We start from the raw sequence: 22,632 nt of genomic DNA, 5'->3' as shown, positions 1-22,632 counted from the left end.
CTTCCTGTGGCGGGGAGCAGAGGCAGAGCACAGCAGGGCAGAGGGGCTGCCTGTCCCCTGTGTGTCCCCTGCGTGTCCCCTGTGTGTCCCCTGCGTGTCCCCTGCCCCTGCATCGCCAGCCACGGACACCCAAAGCCCCGTGGGGCCGAGCAGAGGTAGGAGCCTGAGCTGGGAATGGGGCTGGGGGCTTGGGTTGGGTTTGCAGAGAGGCCAAGGGGTGAACCCTGAGCAGGGATGCTCCCCCTGCCCAAAGCACGATAACGGGGTGAAAAGAGAAGGTTTGGGGTCCCCTGCCCAGACAGATCTTCCCCTCTCCAAAGGGGGAAGTTCAGCCCGGAAATGTCTCAGGGAGCAAAACTTTCAGCTCATTTCAGGACTGATCTGACCCGTTCCCACCTCAGCAGTGCAGAGTTTCAGAGGCACATCCCACCCCGGGCAGCAAATCCCCCTGAGCTGCCCCACTGAGGTCAAGGATGGGGAGCAGGGGTGAGCACAGCCCCCTGCCCAGCACCCCCACCCAGCTGGGGACAGTGGCATTGTCCCCACAGCCTGGCTGTGACCTGAGCTGGGTTACAGCAGTTTGGGATGTTCTGTTTGTCTTTGTCACCTCACCTCCCCCTGCTGCAGGTTAAAGGTGGAGCTGAGGTGCCTTTGCTGGATCCCCTCGTACTCAGACAAGCCTCGACCCACTCCTCTGACTCAGTTTTGTCTCCCAGATCCAACCAGCCCCAGCATTTTCCACCCCCTCATGATTTATTAAAAAAATATGGATATTGATCTAGTATCGATATCCAACTGTGACGGACAAAAACTCTCTAACAGTTTAAAGTTAGAAAGTGTGTGTTTATTGTGTGTGGGATCTCCCAAATCCACACCGCACCTTCCAGGTGATTACAGAGTCTTTTTATCCATACAAGTATTGAATACACAAAATACAAATACATATTCATCATTTTGGTACATCCCATTCCCCGCTTCGTATGCTAATCACTCCAAAAGCCATTCAGCATGCGTAGTTTGTGCCTTGAAATGGGTCGGTGTCCCTTTCATGGGGAGGGGTCCCAAAATGAGGAAGTAAATGAAGTCTTCCTCATTCTGACCTTTCTACCTTTTCAATGCAAGTATGACAAATGAACTCTTGGTAGAACTCCCATTCCTTGTCTTCAATTGGTTTCAGAACAGAGGAGGCCCACAATTGTCTTATGTTCCTAAAAGCCATTTATCAGTTTATATTCTTCATTATAAACCCAGCTAACCAAACATTGTGCTGACAAGCAATTAATTATTAGTTAACTACTAACTCCTAACTTCATCAAGGCCTACTCATTTATTATTCTTATTTTAATTAACTCTAGTAAGGCTTATTTCTAACTAAAATCTTAGCTCCTCAAAATCTCTAAATGCCTTAAAGTTTACGTTTCACTCACGCTTCTGCTGAGGATTAACGTTGTTTTTCTGGGTGTTGGCAGCTCAGGGTCAAGCTCAAGGTCCCTGAGGAGCTGCTCAGCCTCTCCTGTCCCTGCCCAGGGGTGGCCTGACACGCTGGGGACATCAGAGGGGCTGGAGGAGTCACAGCCTGCATCACTGTCCCCAGGGCTTTGCTCTTGTGGGGTCCCGAGGTCACTGTCCCTCCCCATCATGCAAAATTGGGGAGATGGGACCCCAAACTGGGGAGAAAGGGACCCCAAATTGGGGGAGATGGGACCCCAAACTGGGGAGATGGGACCCCAAATTGGGGGAGATGGGATCCCATAATTGGGGGAGATGGGACCCAAAATTGGGGGAGATGGGACCCCAAATTAGGGGAGATGGGACCCCAAACTGGGGGAGATGGGATCCCAAATTGGGGGAGATGGGATCCCAAATTGGGGGAGATGGGATCTCAAATTGGGGGAGATGGGATCCCAAACTGGGGGAGATGGGACCCAAATTGGGGGAGATGGGAAACCATAACTGGGGGAGATGGGACCCCAAACTGGGGGAGATGGGACCCAAAATTGGGGGAGATGGGACCCCAAATTGGGGGAGATGGGATCCCAAATTGGGGGAGATGGGACCCCAAACTGGGGGAGATGGGACCCCAAAATTAGGGGAGATGGGATCCCATAATTGGGGGAGATGGGATCCCAAACTGGGGGAGATGGGACCCCAAATTGGGGGAGATGGGACCCAAAATTGGGGGAGATGAGACCCAAAATTGGGGGAGATGGGACCCCAAATTGGGGGAGATGGGATCCCAAACTGGGGAGATGGGATCCCAAATTGGGGGAGATGGGATCCCAAATTGGGGGAGATGGGACCCCAAACTGGGGGAGATGGGATCCCAAATTGGGGGAGATGGGACCCAAAACTGGGGGAGATGGGACCCCAAATTGGGGGAGATGGGATCCCAAGTTGGGGGAGATGGGATCCCAAATTGGGGGAGATGGGATCCCAAACTGGGGGAGATGGGACCCAAACTGGGGGAGATGGGACCCCAAAATTGGGGGAGATGGGACCCAAAACTGGGGGAGATGGGATCCCATAATTGGGGGAGATGGGACCCCAAACTGGGGGAGATGTGACCCCAAACTGGGGGAGATGGGACCCCAAACTGGGGGAGATGGGACCCAAAACTGGGGGAGATGGGATCCCATAATTGGGGGAGATGGGACCCCAAACTGGGGGAGATGGGATCCCAAAATGTGGGGAGATGGGACCCCAAACTGGGGGAGATGGGACCCCAAACTGGGGGAGATGGGATCCCATAATTGGGGGAGATGGGACCCAAAACTGGGGGAACGGAGATCAGGGTGAGTGGGGACCCCAAAATGTGGGGAGATGGGACCCCAAATTGGGGGAGATGGGACCCAAAACTGGGGGAGATGGGACCCCAAATTGGGGGAGATGAGACCCCAAAATGTGGGGAGATGGGACCCCAAATTGGGGGAGATGGGACCCCAAAATGTGGGGAGATGGGATCCCAAATTGGGGAGATGGGACCCAAAATTGGGGGAGATGGGATCCCAAATTGGGGGAGATGGGACCCAAAATTGGGGGAGATGGGACCCCAAAATGTGGGAGATGGGACCCCAAACTGGGGGAGATGGGATCCCAAATTGGGGGAGATGGGATCCCAAACTGGGGGAGATGGGACCCCAAATTGGGGGAGATGGGATCCCAAACTGGGGGAGATGGGACCCCAAATTGGGGGAGATGGGATCCCAAACTGGGGGAGATGGGACCCCAAATTGGGGGAGATGGGACCCAAAACTGGGGGAGATGGGACCCCAAATTGGGGGAGATGGGACCCAAAACTGGGGGAGATGGTATCTCAAATTGGGAGAGATGGGATCCCAAATTGGGGGAGATGGGATCCCATAACTGGGGGAGATGGGACCCCAAAATGTGGGGAGATGGGACCCCAAATTGGAGGAGATGGGATCCCAAATTGGGGGAGATGGGACCCCAAATTGGGGGAGATGGGACCCCAAACTGGGGGAGATGGGATCCCATAATTGGGGGAGATGGGATCCCAAATTGGGGGAGATGGGATACCAAACTGGGGAGATAGGATCCCAAATTGGGGAGATGGGACCCCAAATTGAGGGAGATGGGATCCCATAATTGGGGGAGATGGGACCCAAAATTGGGGGAGATGGGACCCAAAATTGGGGGAGATGGGACCCAAAATTGGGGGAGATGGGATCCCAAATTGGGGGAGATGGGACCCCATAATTGGGGGAGATGGGATCCCATAACTGGGTGAGATGGGACCCCAAATTGGGGGAGATGGGACCCCAAATTGGGGGAGATGGGATCCCAAATTGGGGGAGATGGGATCCCAAACTGGGGGAGATGGGATCCCAAATTGGGGGAGATGGGACCCAAAATTGGGGGAGATGGGATCCCAAATTGGGGAGATGGGACCCAAAATTGGGGGAGATGGGATCCCAAAATGTGGGGAGATGGGACCCCAAATTGGGGGAAAGGGGACCCCAAAATGTGGGGAGATGGGACCCAAAACTGGGGGAGATGGGACCCCAAAATGTGGGAGATGGGACCCCAAACTGGGGGAGATGGGATCCCAAATTGGGGGAGATGGGATCCCAAACTGGGGGAGATGGGACCCCAAATTGGGGGAGATGGGATCCCAAACTGGGGGAGATGGGAAACCATAACTGGGGGAGATGGGACCCCAAAATGTGGGGAGATGGGACCCCAAATTGGAGGAGATGGGATCCCAAATTGGGGGAGATGGGACCCCAAATTGGGGGAGATGGGACCCCAAACTGGGGGAGATGGGATCCCATAATTGGGGGAGATGGGATCCCAAATTGGGGGAGATGGGATACCAAACTGGGGAGATAGGATCCCAAATTGGGGAGATGGGACCCCAAATTGAGGGAGATGGGATCCCATAATTGGGGGAGATGGGACCCAAAACTGGGGGAGATGGGACCCCAAAATGTGGGGGAGATGGGACCCAAAATTGGGGGAGATGGGACCCAAAATTGGGGGAGATGGGACCCAAAATTGGGGGAGATGGGACCCCATAATTGGGGGAGATGGGATCCCATAACTGGGTGAGATGGGATCCCAAATTGGGGAGATGGGACCCCAAATTGGGGGAGATGGGACCCCAAATTGGGGGAGATGGGATCCCAAATTGGGGGAGATGGGATCCCAAACTGGGGGAGATGGGATCCCAAATTGGGGGAGATGGGACCCAAAATTGGGGGAGATGGGATCCCGAATTGGGGAGATGGGACCCTAGCCCCCTAAACCTGCCCCCAGCTCCCCTAAACCTGCCCCCAGCTCCCCTAAATCTGCCCCCAGCTCCCCTAAACCTGCCCCCAGGCCCCCTAGAACTGCCCCAAACCCCTCCAAACCTCCCCCCAGCCCCCCAAAAGGTGCCCCAAACCCCACCAAACGAGCCCCTAGCCCCACCAAACAAGCCCCTAGCCCCCCAGATGTTCCCCCAGCCCCCCAGATCTCCCCCAGCCCCCTAAACCTGCCCCCAGCCCCCTAAACCTGCCCCCAGCTCCCCTAAATCTGCCCCCAGGCCCCCTAGAACTGCCCCAAGCCCCTCCAAACCTCCCCCCAGCCCCCCAAACCTCCCCCCAGCCCCCCAAAAGGTGCCCCAAACCCCTCCAAATGAGCCCCCAGCCCCCTAAACCTGCCCCCAGCTCCCCTAAATCTGCCCCCAGGCCCCCTTGAACTGCCCCAAACCTCTCAAAACCTCCCCCCAGCCCCCCAAAAGGTGCCTCAAACCCCTCCAAATGAGCCCCTAACCCCACCAAACGAGCCCCTAGCCCCCCAGATGTTCCCCCAGCCCCCCAGATCCCCCCCTAGCCCCCTAAACCTGCCCCCAGCCCCCTAAACCTGCCCCCAGCCCCACCAAAGGTCCCCCAAACCTTCCAAATGAGCCCCCAGCCCCCTAAACCTGCCCCCAGCCCCCTAAACCTGCCCCCAGCTCCCCTAAATCTGCCCCCAGGCCCCCTAGAACTGCCCCAAACCCCTCCAAACCTCCCCCTAGCCCCCCAAAAGGTGCCCTAAACCCCTCGAAATGAGCCCCTAGCCCCACCAAACAAGCCCCTAGCCCCCCAGATGTTCCCCCAGCCCCCCAAACCTCCCCCCAGGTTGGGGTTCCCACCGGGGTCTCCTGGGGGGGACACCCCAGCTCGGTTGTTGGTGAGAGCAGAGCCTGTGGGGGTGTCTTGGAGCCCCCAGACTCACCAGTGCCCCCCCAAAAATGAGGGTCCCCCTTCCCTGAGCCTTTTCCTCCCCACTCCCCGGGACAGGGCACCCCATGGATGAGGACCAGCCGCTCTTCGTGACCTTCAAGGGTGAGGATGGCACAGGCAGAGCCAATCCAGCACCCAAAACAACCCCCAGGCAGCCCCCGAGGGCACAGCAGGCGTGGGGACAGCACCGCAGGGTAGGACAGGGGGACACCAGGGGGGACACGAGGGGGGACACGAGCCCAGCTCACCACCCACACCCTCAGGGGTTGTGTCCTCACAGGCTGTGACATCTCCTGGCGCTGTCCCCTTCCCTCCAGGTGCCTCCAGGCTTCTGGTCACCTCCAGCAGCCCAAGCCCAGGCTGGGAGGGAGGCCCTGCGTGCCCACACCAGGCTGTGGTTTGAGCAGACACAAGCCCAGAGGTTGGGGGACCATGGGGAGCTCCCCTCGTGGTTCCACGGCTTCATCAGCCGCAGGTGAGAGAGGGGAGGGGACTGGGATGGTGTCCCCAAGCTGGGTGGGGACCAGGGATGGTGTCCCCAGGCTGGGTGGGGAACAGGGATGGTGTCCCCAGCCCTGGGGGGGAACAGGGATGGTGTCCCCAGCCCTGGGGGGGAACAGGGATGGTGTCCCCAGGCTGGGTGGGGAACAGGGATGGTGTCCCCAGCCCCGGGTGGGGAACAGGGATGGTGTCCCCAGGCTGGGTGGGAACAGGGATGGTGTCCCCAGCCCTGGGTGAGGAAGGGGATGGTGTCCCCAGCCCTGGCAGGGAACAGGGATGGTGTCCCCAGCCCTGGGTGAGGAACAGGGATGGTGTTCCCAGCCCTGGGTGAGGAACAGGGATGGTGTCCCCAGCCCTGGGTGGGGAACAGGGATGGTGTCCCCAGCCCTGGGCGGGGAACAGGGATGGTGTCCCCAGCCCTGGGGGGGAACAGGGATGGTGTCCCCAGCCCTGGGTGGGGAACAGGGATGGTGTCCCCAGGCTGGGCGGGGAACAGGGATGGTGTCCCCAGCCCTGGTGGGGAACGGGGATGGTGTCCCCAGCCCTGGGTGGGGAACAGGGATGGTGTCCCCAGGCTGGGCGGGGAACAGGGATGGTGTCCCCAACCCTGGTGGGGAACAGGGATGGTGTCCCCAGCCCCAGGTGAGGAACAGGGATGGTGTCCCCAGCCCTGGGTGAGGAACGGGGATGGTGTCCCCAGCCCTGGGTGGGAACAGGGATGGTGTCCCCAGCCCTGGGTGGGGAACAGGGATGGTGTCCCCAGCCCAGGCGGGGAACAGGGGTGGTGTCCCCAACCCTGGGTGGGGAACAGGGATGGTGTCCCCAACCCTGGGTGGGAACAGGGATGGTGTCCCCAACCCTGGGTGGGAACAAGGATGGTGTCCCCAGCCCTGGGCCGGTGTCCCCAGCCCGGGGTGAGGAACGGGGATGGTGTCCCCAGCCCTGGGTGAGGAACAGGGGAACAGGGATGGTGTCCCCAGCTCTGGGTGAGGAACAGGGGAACAGGGATGGTGTCCCCAGCCCCGGGTGGGGAACAGAGCAGTGTCCCCAGCCCTGGGCAGGGAACAGGGATGGTGTCCCCAACCCTGGGGGGGAACAGGGATGGTGTCCCCAGCCCTGGGTGGGGAACAGGGATGGTGTCCCCAGCCTTGGGGAGGAACAGGGATGGTGTCCCCAGCCCTGGGTGGGGAACAGGGATGGTGTCCCTTCCCGCAGGGAGGCAGAGGAGCTGCTGCAGGATCAGCCCCTGGGCTGCTTCTTGGTCCGATTCAGTGAGAGCACCGTGGGCTTCGTCCTCTCCTACAGGTGAGGGGCACAGCGCTGCCCGAGGAGCTCAGTGCCCTCCTGGCGGCCGTGCCATGCCGTGCCATGCCGTGCCACCCCTTCTCCGGGCAGGGGCAGGGATCGCTGCCGCCACTTTGTCCTGGACCATCTGCCCGACGGGCGCTACGCGATCCTGGGGGAGCGCAGCGCCCACGCCGCGCTGGCCGAGCTGCTGCAGCACCACGCCACGGCCCCGCTCACGCCGTACCGCGAGTTCCTCACCGTGGCCCTGCCCTGCGCACGGGTGAGTCCCGAGAGAGCCCCCGAGAGCCCCCAGACCCCATTCCCCCTCCACCGACAGCGGAATTTGCCCAAATATCCAAGAGAATTCCGAGCATCAGGAGCGAGGAGATGGCACCCGGGTGGGTGCGCCGTGCCCACGCACCCATCCTGGCATCTCTGTGCTCTCCCCGCAGCAAGAGAAGCCCCCAGGGTGGGCACAGCCCCCGGTTGGCAGCGATGCTGCCCGTTCCCCACCCAGCCAAGCCCCAGCGGAGCTCCCGGGGCACCGCTCCGCGTCCCTGAGGTCCGCCAGGGAGGTAAGAGGGCAGAGGGGATGGAGGCACTTCCCAAACAGGAGCCACGCTCCTGTGGAGGCGCGGGGATGCAGTGACACCCACTCCCAGCCCCATCTCTCCCCCAGGCTCCCGGTGCCCCTCCGCCGTCGCTCCCGGTCAAAAGCGGCTCCCGGGGCGCGGCTCGGGGGGTGCTCAGCCCCTCCGGCAGCACGGCAGCAGCACCCGAGGCTCCCTATGCTCAGGTGCACAAAGAATCCGCCCACCCCGAGCCCCACGAGGCCAAGTACCAGCAGCTCATGTGCTTCCACATCTACGCCGAGCCCCGCGAGGAGATGGCCCCCAGCACCCCCAGCCGCTGGAAACCCCAGGAGCCCATCCCCGAGGGTCCCATCCCCAAAGGACCCATCCCCGAGGGTCCCATCCCCAAAGGACCCATCCCCAAAGGACCCATCCCCGAGGGTCCCATCCCCAAAGGACCCATCCCCGAGGGTCTCATCCCCGAGGGTCCCATCCCCGAGGGTCCCACCCCCGAGGGTCCCATCCCCAAAGGACCCATCCCCGAGGGTCCCATCCCCGAGGGTCCCATCTCCAAAGGACACATCCCCAAAGGACCCATCCCCGAGGGTCCCACCCCCGAGGGTCCCATCCCCGAGGGTCCCATCCCCAAAGGACCCATCCCCAAAGGACCCATCCCCGAGGGTCCCACCCCCGAGGGTCCCATCCCCTTCTATGCCATGACCCGCGGTTGGAGCCCCCGCGCCGACCCCGAGGAGAACATCTACTCCGAGGTGGGGCTGGCCCGGCAGGATGCGCCCCCTCGGCTCCCCACGGCACCCCAAAACGCCTTCTCCACGCTGCCCCCCAAAGCCCGGCCCCACCGCCGGCTCTTCCGCAGCGTTTCCAGCCAGGACTGCAGGAGGAGGCAGCCGGCAGCAGCTCACGACAGGGAGAGGAGGGACACAGGCACACAGGTGGGTCCCCAAGGCAGGACATTGCTCTGGAGCTCAGCCCCAACACGAGGGAAAGGCTCGTGGAGGCTGAGGGATCAGGGTTTGCTCCACACCAGGAGCACAGGGAACCTGGGATGGTTTGGGGCAGGGACACCTTCCATGGTGCTCCCAGCCCTGTCCAACCTGGCCTGGAACTCTTCCAGGGATGGGACAGCCACAGCTTCTCTGGGCAACTCATGCCAGGGCCTCAGCACCCTCACAGGGAAGAATTCCTTCCCAAAATCCCATCTAACTCTGCCCTATTGCAGTGGGAAGCCATTCCTTCCCAAAATCCCATCTAACTCTGCCCTATGGCAGTGGGAAGCCATTCCGTCCCAAAATCCCACTGATCTCTGCCCTATGGCAGTGGGAAGCCATTCCTTCCCAATATCCCATCCAACTCTGCCCTATGGCAGTGGGAAGCCATTCCCTCCCAAAATCCCACCGATCCTTACCCTCTGACAGTAGGAAGCCATTTCTTCCCAAAATCCCACTGATCCTCACCCTCTGGCAGTGGGAAGCCATTCCCTGTGTCCTGTCACTCCAGGCCCTTGCAAAATCTGCCCTGTCCTGATCAAAGCGGAGGGCTGGGAGGGTGAAGGACCCACCTTGTGCTGTTTCCTGGCTCTCCAATCCACCTTTTCCCTGGGAATTCCTCAGGTTGCTGCGAGCCCCGAGCTGGAGCTGGATGATCCCGTGTTCAGGAGCTCCCGCAGGGACCCGGCTGAGAACGTGTACGAGCAGCTGCCTGGGGACTGCCCCTGAGCTCAGGTGGGCTCAGGACAGCCCCTGGCTCCCCTCAGCCTCCACCCCACTGCAAAGCCCTTGGCCATGGGGGGAGAGGTCCAAGGCTGCTGTTGGCCCCAGCTGGTGATGCCAATCTGCTCCACCAGGAGCTTTTCCAGCTTCCCAACCCCACAGGGGGAGCAGGGTTACCTCACCATGAACACATTCCCAGACTTCTGTTAATAAAATGACAAAAAGGGCTGTTAGAGGAAAAACAGGGATGGGTTTGGCACAGTTGGTGCACAAAGCTGGATATCAAATTGGCCAGAAACTGGAGTGATGCTGCACTGAACCTCCCCAGCCTGGAGCAAGCCCTCCTGCTTCCTCAGGCACAAAATTTGGGGTGACACCACTGTCCCAGGGCTGTCCCGTGGGGCACAAAGCCTGGCAAGCCACAGTGGACCTGGACAAGGAGCCAGGATGGCCAAAGCCATCCTTGGAGGGAAAAGGAGGGTTGGGGGACTGTGGGTGTTTTATCTCTGGGAATATTCCCTTCTGACCGTTCACAAACCTGGATTTTGTTGCTCTTAGAGGGCTGAAAGCAGAACATGAGCCCTTGGAACTTCCCTTGGTGCTAAACCCAAGATTTTATCCCAATTTAAAATGGAAAGGGGAACCTGGGAGCTCCAGCCCCGCACAGGCTGTGCTCCACACTGCAAACTCCCGGGCCAAGAGGGTACCTGGATGAGGATCCGAGCCCCACGGGATGGAAAAGGGCTGGGAGGGTTCATTTACGAGTATATTCCTTTATCAAAGCTCTTCTGGGAGGATTTCACTGTACATACAAGATATGAATAAATTACTCAACAGTAACTTTTATTCTGATCATTCAAATACTCAAAACAGGCTCTGCAAAGTACTAAACATACAGGGAGCTAAACTAAAAATGAGATTAGTTTAAAATGCTCTAAGAAAAGACTTCAGTCATGGGGGTTTGCCTGTTTTTAAGAGGTAACATGGGAGAAAAAACACCTCTTGGGAGTTCTTCTTACCAGAATAACAAATATTGGCCATTTGAGCTGTGGTTACAACAAATAAAACCCATAGGGGTGGGAATATAAGTTAAATAACCAGGCCAGCTCTCTGCTCCCTTCAGCATCACATGCTTTGGTGAACAACAACGTGATGCCACGGATTTGGATCCATGGATTGGGCCAGCAGAGCTGCGCAGGTTTTGCAGTCACATCACCTCGACAGAATCCCTTAAATTAAAAAAAAAAGGTTTGATTTGAAGAAATTAGGGCTGGGCAGTCGCCTCTTCCCAGCCAGGAGGGTAAAGTCAACACTTAATTGAAACAGAATTGATACAAACAAGCTGGGAAAAAAGAATTACAGTTGGCAGCTCTCCTCTGTGTCTGCCCAGAGGAAAGTGCAGAGCTCAGCCCAGCCAGCCACACTGGGATACTCAGTCTGGTGAGTGAGAACAGCCTGGGGCAGGACAGAAGGCCTTGGGATGGGGGAGAAGGAAAGAGGAGGAAAAAGGAAGGACAATATACATGCACACATGGCTCAGGGTAACCCAAAGCCCTGAGTATGCCGGGCAGAACCTCCCCTCCACGTGTGGTGGCACAGGCTCGGAGCTCAGTGGAGCCCAGAGCAAAAACAGCCACTTAAAAACCAGGATATCAAAATTATTCAAATTCATTGGCATGAGAGGAGTGCTGGAGCAGCCTGGACATGAGGAAAACAGCTGTGAGGACATCTTAAAGGTAAGGACAAAATAAAAATTCCAAAGCCAGGCTTGCTCTTGGAACTCACCGCGTTTTAGAAAGGAAAACGACACTCTCAATGCACAGCAAGTCCAAGAGAGGAGCGAAGTGGGAACTGGGAGTTTATTGAGCCTCTGCTGAAGGGTCTGGTGGCAGGAGGCACAGCCTGTTCCCTCAGGACAGGGGCTGCTGCCTCACACCCAGCACGTTCCCCGCGGCGCCTCCTTGGCTGATGGAACCTTCCACGTTATGGTTGACAAGGAGGGAGGGGAAGGATTACAGGTGGAGTTTCAGGACCTGCTCGCAATGCCCCTTCTTCCTGCCAGGCCAGGGAGTGCAGTGTCCTCCCAGCCCATCCTGGGGCTGGCTGATCTCCCAGCAGAGCCCGGCCAGGGCAGGTCACCCGGGACGCCGGCCAAAAAGCGGGACAGATGTGTCAGAACCCGTACTTGGCTTGAGTCTGCCGTCTGCTGAGTTTGTTTTCAGACCATGTGTTTTTCAGTTCCAGTTCCCTCTCCTTGGCCTGCAGAGATGGAGAGCATGCTGTTAGCTGTGGGAATCCAGAGCGTCCCTCTGGCTGCCCTGGGACCCTGGCAGGGGTCAGGAACCCCCCTGGACAGAGCCCCCAGAGACACTGGCTGTGATCTCTGTCCATGGAAAAGAGTTTTCAATCTTACAGGATCAATTACAAACTCTGAGTGTTTGATATGAGTAATAATTAGGTGTGGCACGGGTGCAAAAGTAAAATTTTAGGATTCTAGATTAGGGGTTCAAAGGGGACAAGATGGAGGAATTGGGAGTGTCTTGTCCTTTTCCTCCTTCTTCATGCCCTCCATGTTTCACTGTGGTGTTGGCATTTTTCTGTTGGTTCAGGCTGGGGACACACTGTCCAACGTAGGTGACAGATATTGGCACATTATTGTAAATATAGCACAGGCAGTTTCTGGTATATAATATTTGTAACATCCCACTGAGGGGTGTTACATTGATACGTTATTGTAAATATAGCACAGGCAGTTTCTGGTATATAATGTTTGTAACATTATATACCAGAAACTGGGGACTTGGTTTAGGCTGGGGACACGTTGTTAAATGTAGGTGACAGACATTGGCACGTTATTGTAAATATAGCACAGGTAGTTTGTGGTGTATAATGTTACAAACATTATATACCAGAAACTGGGGACTGGGTTTAGGCTGGGGACGCACTGTTCAATGTAGGTGACAGATATTGGCACGTTATTGTAAATCCAGCACAGGTAGTTTCTGGTATTTAATGTTTGTAACATCCCACTGAGGGCAGAGCCCCACACGCTGCCCTGCAGGACAGAGCTGCGGCAGGGCAGCAGAACATGTTAGAGATAAACAGAATAAACAACCTTGAAACCAGCACAGATGAATTATGGCTTCTGCTTTGGCAATGGGGCAGAAAGACAGAGACTTTTTACAATCTCAGAATCATCAACAGCACAGATTCCGACAGCCAGCCTCTGTGTTTCAGTGACTCAGCAGCATTCCAGCCCCCTCTGGCCCTGCTGATGTGGATTAGGGAGCCCTTCAGCCAGCAGCCTCGTTACAGGGGTTTGCACAATCATCCTGACAGAGGCCTGCATTAATTGGGATGCACAAGCATTTCATTCATGCTGAAAAGCAGCTTCTCGTGGGGACGGGCTCTGCAGCCAAGCCCGGGGCAGAATCCAGGACAGGGGTCCCAGAATGTGCAGGAAGGGCAAAGCAAAGCTGAAAGCTCAGGACAGGGACACCCTCAGCGCCAGGACTCACCTCTGGCCCCACTGGGTCTCACCAGGACTCTGGGGGCTCTCAGCTGGTCCCCAGCAGCCCAGCCTTGTGTTGCCCTGCCAATTCTGCCCCACACACCACAGGGAGGCCACTCACCTGATGGATCAGGTAGGTGATCTGGTGTTTTCTCCTTTGCTGACCTGTGGGCTGATCTCCTTTTTTCTGGAAAGCAGAAAGAGGTGGAGTGTTCAGCCTGGAGAGGTGCTTCCCTGGACATCAAACCAAGACCAAGGCCTGCACACAGCCACCCCAAGCAGCATTTGTTCCCTATTAAAGTGCAGATTCCTCGGGCTGAAGCACTTCCTGGCTGGCCCTCCCCACCCACACAAAGTGTTCTGAGAAACTCTACTGGTCCCTCACATGTCATTATTTACCCTCCCTGGTGACTGCCCAGCACCCACAGAGCTCCAGCTGGGGCTGATTTGGGCTCCAACCACAGCCCTCACCCTCCACCCACCTTGCTGAATGACTTCATGGTCTTCTCCTCTGTCAGGGACTTGGTCAGCCACTGCTGGGCCCCGCTCAGCTGGTCGTCACCTTTGATGTCCACGAAGTTGATCTCTTCCCTGCCACGATTCCGCTTGCCCTGCAGACGCTTGAACTGCAGGAGGAACAGAAGAGCTGGAATTACACCCAACACTGACCCGACACAAGGCACAGCAAACAGTTTTCCAGCCAGGGTTTTGATCTGTCGGAGAATTTCAGCTTGTTGTACATTGGAAGGTAATAATTTTGTTTTCCTATGCAGAAAACGGCATTTACTCCTGCTTCCAGGCAGTGCCCATCCCCTGTGCTGGCACAAACCTCCAGTTCCAGGGTCAGTTTGGGGCCCTTCATGCCAAGAAAGAGATTGAGGAGCTGGAGCATGTCCAGAGAAGCAAACCAAGCTGGGGAAGGGGCTGGAGTACCAGGGAGGCTGAGGGAGCTCAGCCTGGAGAAAAAGAGGCTCAGGGGGGACCCTGTGGCTCTGCACAATCCCTGATAGGAGGGGAAAGCCAGAGAACTCTGCTCCAGGGAACAAGGGACAGGAGAAAATGGCCTCAGGTTGTGCCAGGGGAAGATGAGGTTGGATATAGGGATAATTCCTACACCCAGAGGGTCGTCCAGCCTGTGGTGAAGTCCCCACCCCCAGAAGGATTTAAAAGCCACGTGGATGTGGCGCTTGGGGACGTGGTTTAGTGGTGGCCTTGGCAGTGCTGGGCGATGGTTTTGGAGGTCTTTTCCAACCTCAACAATTGATTCTGTTGTGTGCTTATCAGGCCTGCAGAGCCAGCTGGAGCAGAGTGTGGGAAGGACCCCACACGTGTCCACAACCCCAGAAAAACCACCCAGCCCAAGCCCCTGGAAACCCAGGCTGCCCAAGAGGGTATTCTGGCAGGGCTCAAAGCCCAGCTCCACACCACAGAGGGACAGAAAACCAAGTGCCAACCGCTTCGTCGTCGATGAAGGAGGAGTCGGTGCTGCTCTCCTGCGGCGAGGCCTGGGCTGGTTCCACCTCTGGGTAGTACCCGCTGCTGTAGTAATCCTGGCAGGGAAATGGAAACCAGTTTGGCACCAGAGCACTCCTGGAGTGGCACCACAGACTGCCCCGTGGGCTCACTCCATCAGAGGGACAAAGCAAGGAACTTTGAGGGGCTTTTCACGAGGGTCTGGAGTGGTTTCCCACTGCCAGAGGGCAGGAATTCTTCCTTGTGAGGGCACTGAGCCCCTGGCACAGGTTGTCCAGAGAAGTTGTGGCTGCCCCATGCCTGGAAATGTCCAAAGCCAGGTTGGACAGGGCTTAGGAGCAACCTGGGATAGTGGAAGGTGTCCCTGCCCATGGCAGGGGCTGGGACTGGATGGGCTTTAAGGTCCCTTCCAACCCAAACCAGTCTGGGATTCTATTTATTAGAACTCTATTAATTAGAATTTTATGTATTAGAATTCTACTTATTAGAACTATTAGAAACAACCTGGGCTCAGACACCAGCTCCAGTGAGCCCTGACTTGGCACCCTCACATCCAGGGCGTTTCCACAGCAGTGCAGCTGTCAAACATCTGTCCAGCAAAGAACATCTGCAGCTCTCACGCTGTAGGAATCCCCTTGTGCCTGGTACTGTGGCTCCTTGTGCCAGATAGCTCAGACTGGATTCCCTGCCCTGTGCCCCAGGTACTTCACACAGGCTGGATTCCCTGCCCAGGTATCTCACACAGGCTGGATTCCCTGCCCTGTGTCCCAGGTTATCTCACACAGGCTGGATTCCCTGCCCCATGTCCCAGGCACCTCACACAGGCTGGATTCCCTGCCTGATGTCCCAGGTACCTCACACAGGCTGCATTCCCTGCCCTGTGCCCCAGGCACCTCACACAGGCTGGATTCCCTGCCCAGGTACCTCACACAGGCTGCATTCCCTGCCCCATGTCCCAGGTACCTCACACAGGCTGGATTCCTGCCCAGGTACCTCACAGAGACTGCATTCCCTGCCCTGTGCCCCAGGTACCTCACAGAGGCTGGATTCCCTGCCCAGGTGCCTCACACAGGCTGGATTCCCTGCCTGATGTCCCAAGCACCTCACAGAGGCTGGATTCCCTGCCCAGGTTATCTCACACAGGCTGGATTCCTGCCCAGGTACCTCACAGAGGCTGGATTCCCTGCCCCATGTCCCAGGTACCTCACAGAGGCTGGATTCCCTGCCCAGGTTATCTCACACAGGCTGGATTCCTGCCCAGGTACCTCACAGAGGCTGGATTCCCTGCCCCATGTCCCAGGTACCTCACAGAGGCTGGATTCCCTGCCCCATGTCCCAGGTACCTCACACAGACTGGATTCCCTGCCCAGGTTATCTCACAGAGGCTGGATTCCCTGCCCAGGTACCTCACACAGGCTGGACTCCCTGCCTGATGTCCCAAGCACCTCACACAGACTGGACTCCCTGCCTGATGTCCCAGGTACCTCACACAGGCTGGATTCCCTGCCCAGGTACCTCACAGAGGCTGGATTCCCTGCCCAGGTACCTCACAGAGGCTGCATTCCCTGCCCTGTGCCCCATGTACCTCACACAGGCTGGATTCCCTGCCCTGTGCCCCAGGTACCTCACACAGGCTGCATTCCCTGCCCAGGTACCTCACACAGGCTGGATTCCTTGCCCAGGTACCTCACACAGGCTGGATTCCCTGCCCAGGCACCTCACAGAGGCTGCATGCCCTGCCTGATGTCCCAGGTTATCTCACACAGGCTGCATTCCCTGCCCTGTGCCCCAGGTACCTCACAGAGGCTGGATTCCCTGCCCAGGTACCTCACAGAGGCTGGATTCCCTGCCCAGGTACCTCACAGAGGCTGAACTCCCTGCCTGATGTCCCAGGCACCTCACAGAGGCTGGATTCCCTGCCCAGGTACCTCACAGAGGCTGGATTCCCTGCCCCATGTCCCAAGCACCTCACACAGGCTGCATTCCCTGTCCTGTGCCCCAGGTACCTCACACAGGCTGGATTCCCTGCCTGATGTCTCAGGCACCTCACACAGGCTGGATTCCCTGCCCAGGTGCCTCACACAGGCTGGATTCCCTGCCCTGTGCCCCACATATCTCACACAGGCTGGATTCCCTGCCCTATGCCCCAGGTACCTCACAGAGGCTGCATTCCCTGCCTGATGTCCCAGGCACCTCACAGAGACTGGATTCCCTGCCCAGGTACCTCACACAGGCTGGATTCCCTGCCCAGGTACCTCACACAGGCTGCACTCCCAGCAGCAGCCACTAACCAACCTTAGCCAGGCACTCAGACACCCGCTCAGACCCCTCCCTTCCCCTCTGGCCAGCAAACCCACCTGGTAGTAGCCCCCTGGCTCTCCGTAGGCAGAGGGGAACTGCCCATAAGTCTGGCTGCCGTAGTCCTCGCTGGGTTTGGCTGCCCAGCTGTGCTGAACCCCGCTGGAGCCCACGCCTGTCTTGAACTCCAGCGGGGCGTTGGCGGCCGCGTCCTGGAACTGCGGCTCCGGCTCTGTGCCGGGAGGAGGCTCCTCTGACCCGCCTGGGTACGGGTAGGGCTCGGTGCCCGCCGCGCCGGGCTCGCTCCTGTCGGACAAGGAGAAGTAGTTCTCTGGCTGCACCTCCTCGTCGCTGTCCTCCTCCTCCTGCGTCATCTGCTTGGTTACTTGCAGCGCCGCGCTCTTGGCCGCCGCTTTGATGGCCGATGGTGACGGAGTGGTGGCCACGGCCGGCTTGGGCACGGCTTTGGATTTGGAGGAAGAGCTCGGGGTCTTGGTGGGCTTGGAGTCGGAGGAGTTTTCTCCTGCTTTCCTCGAGAAGGAGTAGGGCAGGAGTAAGCGATTGGTCTCTTTCACTGTCATGTTTTTGGGCTGAGGAAGCAAAGCGGACAAGCCGGAGCCCTCGCTACGTCCCTAGTGGTGTCCACGCAGGACAAATGGATCACAGAGAGAAAAGAGGGAGATTATTCACTTTTCCTGATTTCCTGCCAATTATCCTCCTAATTATAACACTTCTTGTGGGTTTCTTGCTGTTTGGCCACTCCAAATACACCGCACAAAAAGCCAGAGGGGTTTTGAAGGGAAATGGGAATGTTGCAATTCCCATTCCCATTTCCCAAATTAACGCCAGGATATAAACTGGGCAAAGTGCCCAAAAGTAAGGACTTGAAGGCTCAGGGGAATTCAGGAATATCCCTAAAGCCACCAGGTGATCATGTGGATTTACACAAGGTGATCAGTGTGGACAAATGGATCACAGAGAAAAGAGGGAGATTATTCACTTTTCCTAATTTCCTGCCAATTATCCCCCCAATTATAACACTTCTTGTGGGTTTCTTGCTGTTTGGCCACTCCAAATACACTGCACAAAAAGCCAGAGGGGTTTTGAAGGGAAATGTGAATGTTGCAATATCTACCCATTTCCCAAATTAACGCCTCTTTAGCCAGGATTTAAATTGGTGAAAGTGCCTAAAAGAAAGGACTGGGATTTCAGGAATATCCCTAAAGCCACCAGGTGATCAGAGTGGATGATTTACACAAGGTGATCAGTGTGGACAAATGGATCACAGAAAGAAAAGAGAAAGATTATTCACTTTTCCTGATTTCCTGCCAATTATCCCCCCAATTATAACACTTCTTGTGGGTTTCTTGCTGTTTGGCCACTCCAAATACACTGCACAAAAAGCCAGGGGGCTTTGAAGGGAAATGTGAATGTTGCAATATCTACCCAATTCCCAAATTAACGCCTCTTCAGCCAGGATTTAAATTGGTGTAAATGCCCAAAAGAAAGGGTGAGAATTCTTAAAATCAGAGGGTTTTAGGAAAGGTGTAAAAGGTAGGGCAATATCTTTATGTTTGATTCCTGGGGAGCAATAAAATGGCAAAAAAAAATCCCCATTTATTTCAATGTTTTATTCCTGGGGGCAATAAAAAGGGATTTTAGGAATATCCCTAAAGCCACGAGTGATCAGAGTGGATGATTTCCACAAGTGGAAGCCCAAGACTCAAAACGCTTTTTTCCCATGAAAATTGTTTAACCAAGTGCCCTTGTTATTTACCTGAAGAGTATTTTTTTTCTTTGCTGGTTCATCTTCCTCTGAATCTGACTGAGAGAGAAAACCAGAGCTCAGTACAACTTGAGACACTAAACAAAAAAAGTTATGTTAATAAATCCCAGGAAAATAAACCCAAAGGGAGGGGGAAACTGCAGGTGCACAGCTACAGTTTTCCTTCAGAGGGACAGACAACAACAGAGTTACTGGAGGGGAAGCACAAACCACACAAAGGATGCAAAGTTCACTGCAAGGATACAGAGGATTGCTCCCAATGATGCTGAAATTGCTAAATATACAATTAAAACTTGTGTGGAAAGCCTGGTTGGCATCAGAAAATATATCTTTGTAATTTCATGGCTCCTCAAAGAACTTGGAAGAGGCAGCAGGGATTGAGGGCTTGTGCCAGCTGACATCCAAATCATAAACCAGGGAAAGACAAGGAATGTCATAAATAAAAGAGTTGGGAGTGACTGTAAATCCACGTGTTGGTTTGGGAGAGAGCAGACACTGCAACTGCCCTGGAGCATCTCCAGGGGATGAACTGCAGCCGTGGGAGGGATTTTAAGGAGAAACGGGGAACAACTGAGGATGTCAGCCACAGTTTAAGGTACTTTTTGTCCCTTCCAAATTCATTAGCTCGACGCTGAGAATGTGCAGACTGTGTGCACACAGCAGAGCACAGAGAGGGCTGAAGCAGGAACAGATCCCTGCTCATTCCAGGTGTCTGGAATCCCACCACGCTGCTGCAAGGAGCTGAACAAAAAGTGGCTGTGAGGGACTGGGATACCCCTCTTCCCTCTGTCCCAAAGGCTGAACCTCCAGAGCTCTGGGTCTGCAATTTGCCAGACTGGGATGGTTACTGGGAGCAGAAAGGGATGGGGAACCTGTGTCCTCCCTCTCCCTGCTATGCTACAAGGCATAGCAATTACCAAAAAAACCCACAAAATGAGAGGGAAATGGTCACCTAAAAGTTTGAAAGACACCTGAAGCCTTTAGACAAATAAGAAATAAACTCACTGAAAAATCTATCACCTGCACAGGAAACAAAAGATGGTTTTGTGCTACAATGCCCTGCAGCTCCACATCATCAACTCGTTAACTCCAGGAATAAGAAGTGTGCAGATAATCTGGGTTTGGCTGCATTATGATTATAAATAAGGTTTCTATATCAGTGTAATGCTGCAAAGCGCTTTAGCATTAGGGCAGGCAGCCAGGACAAATCTCCCCGCGGATGACACAACAATAGCTCCCGGTACCTCGGTGCGGGAGAGCGAGGGAAGAGACCCGCAGGGGGGAAAGTTTCACTCTCGAGGGTTTGCTCCATACTCACATCCCCCTTGTGCAGCTCGGGCGCCGCGATCCGCACCGGCTCCGTCCTCTTCTTCGGCTTGGGGAGGCCCAAGCCCGGCCCGGGGGAGGCAGCGGGGGGCGGGCTGCGGGGGGAAGCCGCGTTCCTGGGGGGCGGCAGCAGCAGCCCCCGAGGCCGGGGGGACTCCGCGGCCCCGTCCCCGCTGGCAGCCGGCTCCGGGGGGCTCTCAGCCCCGGCCTGGCCCGGCGGGGCGCTGCCGAAGCCGCTCACGGTGGGCAGGGGGCCCGTGAGGAACGACGGGGGCACGGCGGGGGCTCTGGGCGGGGGCAGCGCGGCGAAAAGCCCCCGGGATGAGGGCTGCTCATCTGCGGCTGGGGGAGAGTCGGCGGCTTCCTCCTCCTCGCCCGCAGGCTCCTCCGCATCGCTGTCCTCCTCGCTGCTGGCGTAGGCCACGAGGGACATGGCCCCGGGGAGGGCGGCCCTTGGCGGGCAGCAGCCGCTACGCGAGGCCGGGGATCCACCCTCCGCGCTAGGCCGCACCGCCGCCGCGCCTTCAGCGCCCGCAGCGGGGAAGAAGGGGCGGGCTGGGGCGAGGCTACGCCGCCATGGCGGCCCCTCCCCGTGCGGCGGCGGGGCCGCGGAGCGAGGCAAGGCGACGGCGGCGGCTCCGCGCTCCCGGTAATGGCTGCCGGCAGCGCCCCGCTGTCCGCGCCGCAGCCGCGCAGGACTACAACTCCCGGCGTGCACCGCGAGCGGCGCTGTGCCCGCCTCCCTCTGTGCCCCGCCGCGAGGCACCACGGGAAATGTAGTCTGTGGCGCCACGCGGCGGGACCGGGACAAGGCCCGGGCACAGCGGGGATGCGGGAAGGGCCCTGGGGATGGAGCGGGATGGGGACGCGGATGGGGACAGGGATGGAGATGAGGACGAGGAGGCCCGAATCAACCCCTCCAGTCCACTCGATTCATTGCCAAACAGAGCCCTGAGCTGGGACTGGGCTCCCGGCGTGTCCCCGGAGCAGTGCGGTGTCACTGTGGACCCGGACTGGGAATCCAGGAGCTCTCCTTGCCTTCCATCCTTTCCTCCTGGCATAGTCTGGGGAGGATCAGCGCTGCGAGCCCCAGCAGAAGCTGCTGGATGGAACGCAGGAGGCCTGGCCTGGAGCTGGTTTATCCCTCTGGCACTTTGCTGATTTTTTGGTTTGACGCCTTTGACCTCCTTCTGGCTCGTTCTGGCCTGGATAAGCAGCGAGCTGGGCTCGAATTTGGGTCCCCAACAGCCAGGGAAGCGATTTGCAGAGCTGCTCTGAAGTGCCAGCACAAGTAATTAAAGCAAAATGGAGATAAAGGAGGAGCGTATCCTGAACCCTGTGTCGTTTGAAATCCAGCCCTGTCCCACCCCTCCTGGCCCGTCCTGGAGGGCTGAGGAGTGTTAAAATTACAGGATTAAAAATAGGCATTGAGGCCTTGGGGAGCCGGAGGGACGGGCACGGGAGGATTCCAGGAGCTGGGACACACGAGTTACGATTTCCCCCTTACACTCCTTACACGGCGGTGACCTGCGAGGGCAAAGCAATCCCAGCACAAGGACACTGAGGAGGACAACGAGGAGAAGGAAAGTGTCCCTGTGGCTCACTGAAAGTCCCATCTGTACCAGGAACTCCTTTCCCTGAGATTGTGGGTTCCATTTCCACCAGAAACAGCAAGATTTTTGTCTTCCATGGGAAGAGCGACTTGCAGGGGCTGAACCCCAAAAAACCTTTTCTCCTCAAAGCCCTCTCCTTTCACAGCTCCACCAAACCCTACAAATCCAAAGGAAACCTGTCGAAATCTGTGGTATTGATGATTCTGAGATTGTAAAAAGTCTCTGTCTTTCTGCCCCATTGCCAAAGCAGAAGCCATAATTCATCTGTGCTGGTTTCAAGGTTGTTTATTCTGTTTATCTCTAACATGTTCTGCTGCCCTGCCGCAGCTCTGTCCTGCAGGGCAGCGTGTGGGGCTCTGCCCTCAGTGGGATGGTACAAACATTAAATACCACAAACTACCTGTGCTGGATTTACAATAACGTGCCAATATCTGTCACCTACGTTGGACAGTGTGTCCCCAGCCTAAACCAACAGAAAAATGCCAACACCACAGTGAAACATGGAGGGCATGAAGAAGGAGAAAAAGGACAAGACACACCCAATTTCCTCCATCTTGTCCCCTTTGAACCCCTAATCTAGAATCCTAAAATTTTACTTTTGCACCCGTGCCACACTTAATTATTATTCATATCAAACACTCAGAGCTTGTAATTCATCCTGTAAGATTGAAAACTCTTTTCCATGGCCAGAGATCACAGCCAGTGTCTCTGGGGCTCTGTCCAGGGGGGTTCCTGACCCCTGCCAGGGTCCCAGGGCAGCCAGAGGGAAGTTATGGATTCCCACAGAACTCCAAAATAAAGATGGGGAT

The 22,632-nt window shown here is 56.8% G+C and overlaps 2 protein-coding genes across 2 annotated transcripts; one reads left to right on the top strand and one right to left on the bottom strand.

Moving 5' to 3' along the window:
- Positions 1 to 22: 22 nt before the first annotated feature.
- Positions 23 to 10,656, top strand: SH2D2A (SH2 domain containing 2A). The gene is made up of 8 exons (XM_072918319.1): positions 23 to 1,619; positions 5,784 to 5,920; positions 6,044 to 6,201; positions 7,443 to 7,532; positions 7,623 to 7,794; positions 7,967 to 8,089; positions 8,194 to 9,039; positions 9,718 to 10,656. Exons 2-8 carry the CDS (start codon positions 5,792 to 5,794, stop codon positions 9,820 to 9,822), a joined length of 1,623 nt encoding a protein of 540 aa, XP_072774420.1. The 5' UTR covers positions 23 to 1,619; positions 5,784 to 5,791; the 3' UTR covers positions 9,823 to 10,656.
- Positions 10,639 to 20,933, bottom strand: PRCC (proline rich mitotic checkpoint control factor). The gene is made up of 7 exons (XM_030291533.4): positions 20,203 to 20,933; positions 18,876 to 18,923; positions 17,158 to 17,730; positions 14,782 to 14,877; positions 13,810 to 13,953; positions 13,449 to 13,514; positions 10,639 to 12,075 (listed from the first exon to the last, which is right to left on the bottom strand). The coding sequence occupies exons 1-7, from the start codon at positions 20,641 to 20,643 to the stop codon at positions 11,989 to 11,991; spliced, it is 1,455 nt and encodes a 484-aa protein (XP_030147393.4). The 5' UTR covers positions 20,644 to 20,933; the 3' UTR covers positions 10,639 to 11,988.
- Between the last annotated feature and the right edge of the window lie 1,699 nt (positions 20,934 to 22,632).

This window comes from Taeniopygia guttata, chromosome 25, assembly GCF_048771995.1.
Source record: "Taeniopygia guttata chromosome 25, bTaeGut7.mat, whole genome shotgun sequence".
NCBI lineage: Eukaryota > Metazoa > Chordata > Aves > Passeriformes > Estrildidae > Taeniopygia > Taeniopygia guttata.
Note: the sequence above shows the minus strand (reverse complement) of the source record. Positions and strands in the feature narration are given on the sequence as shown.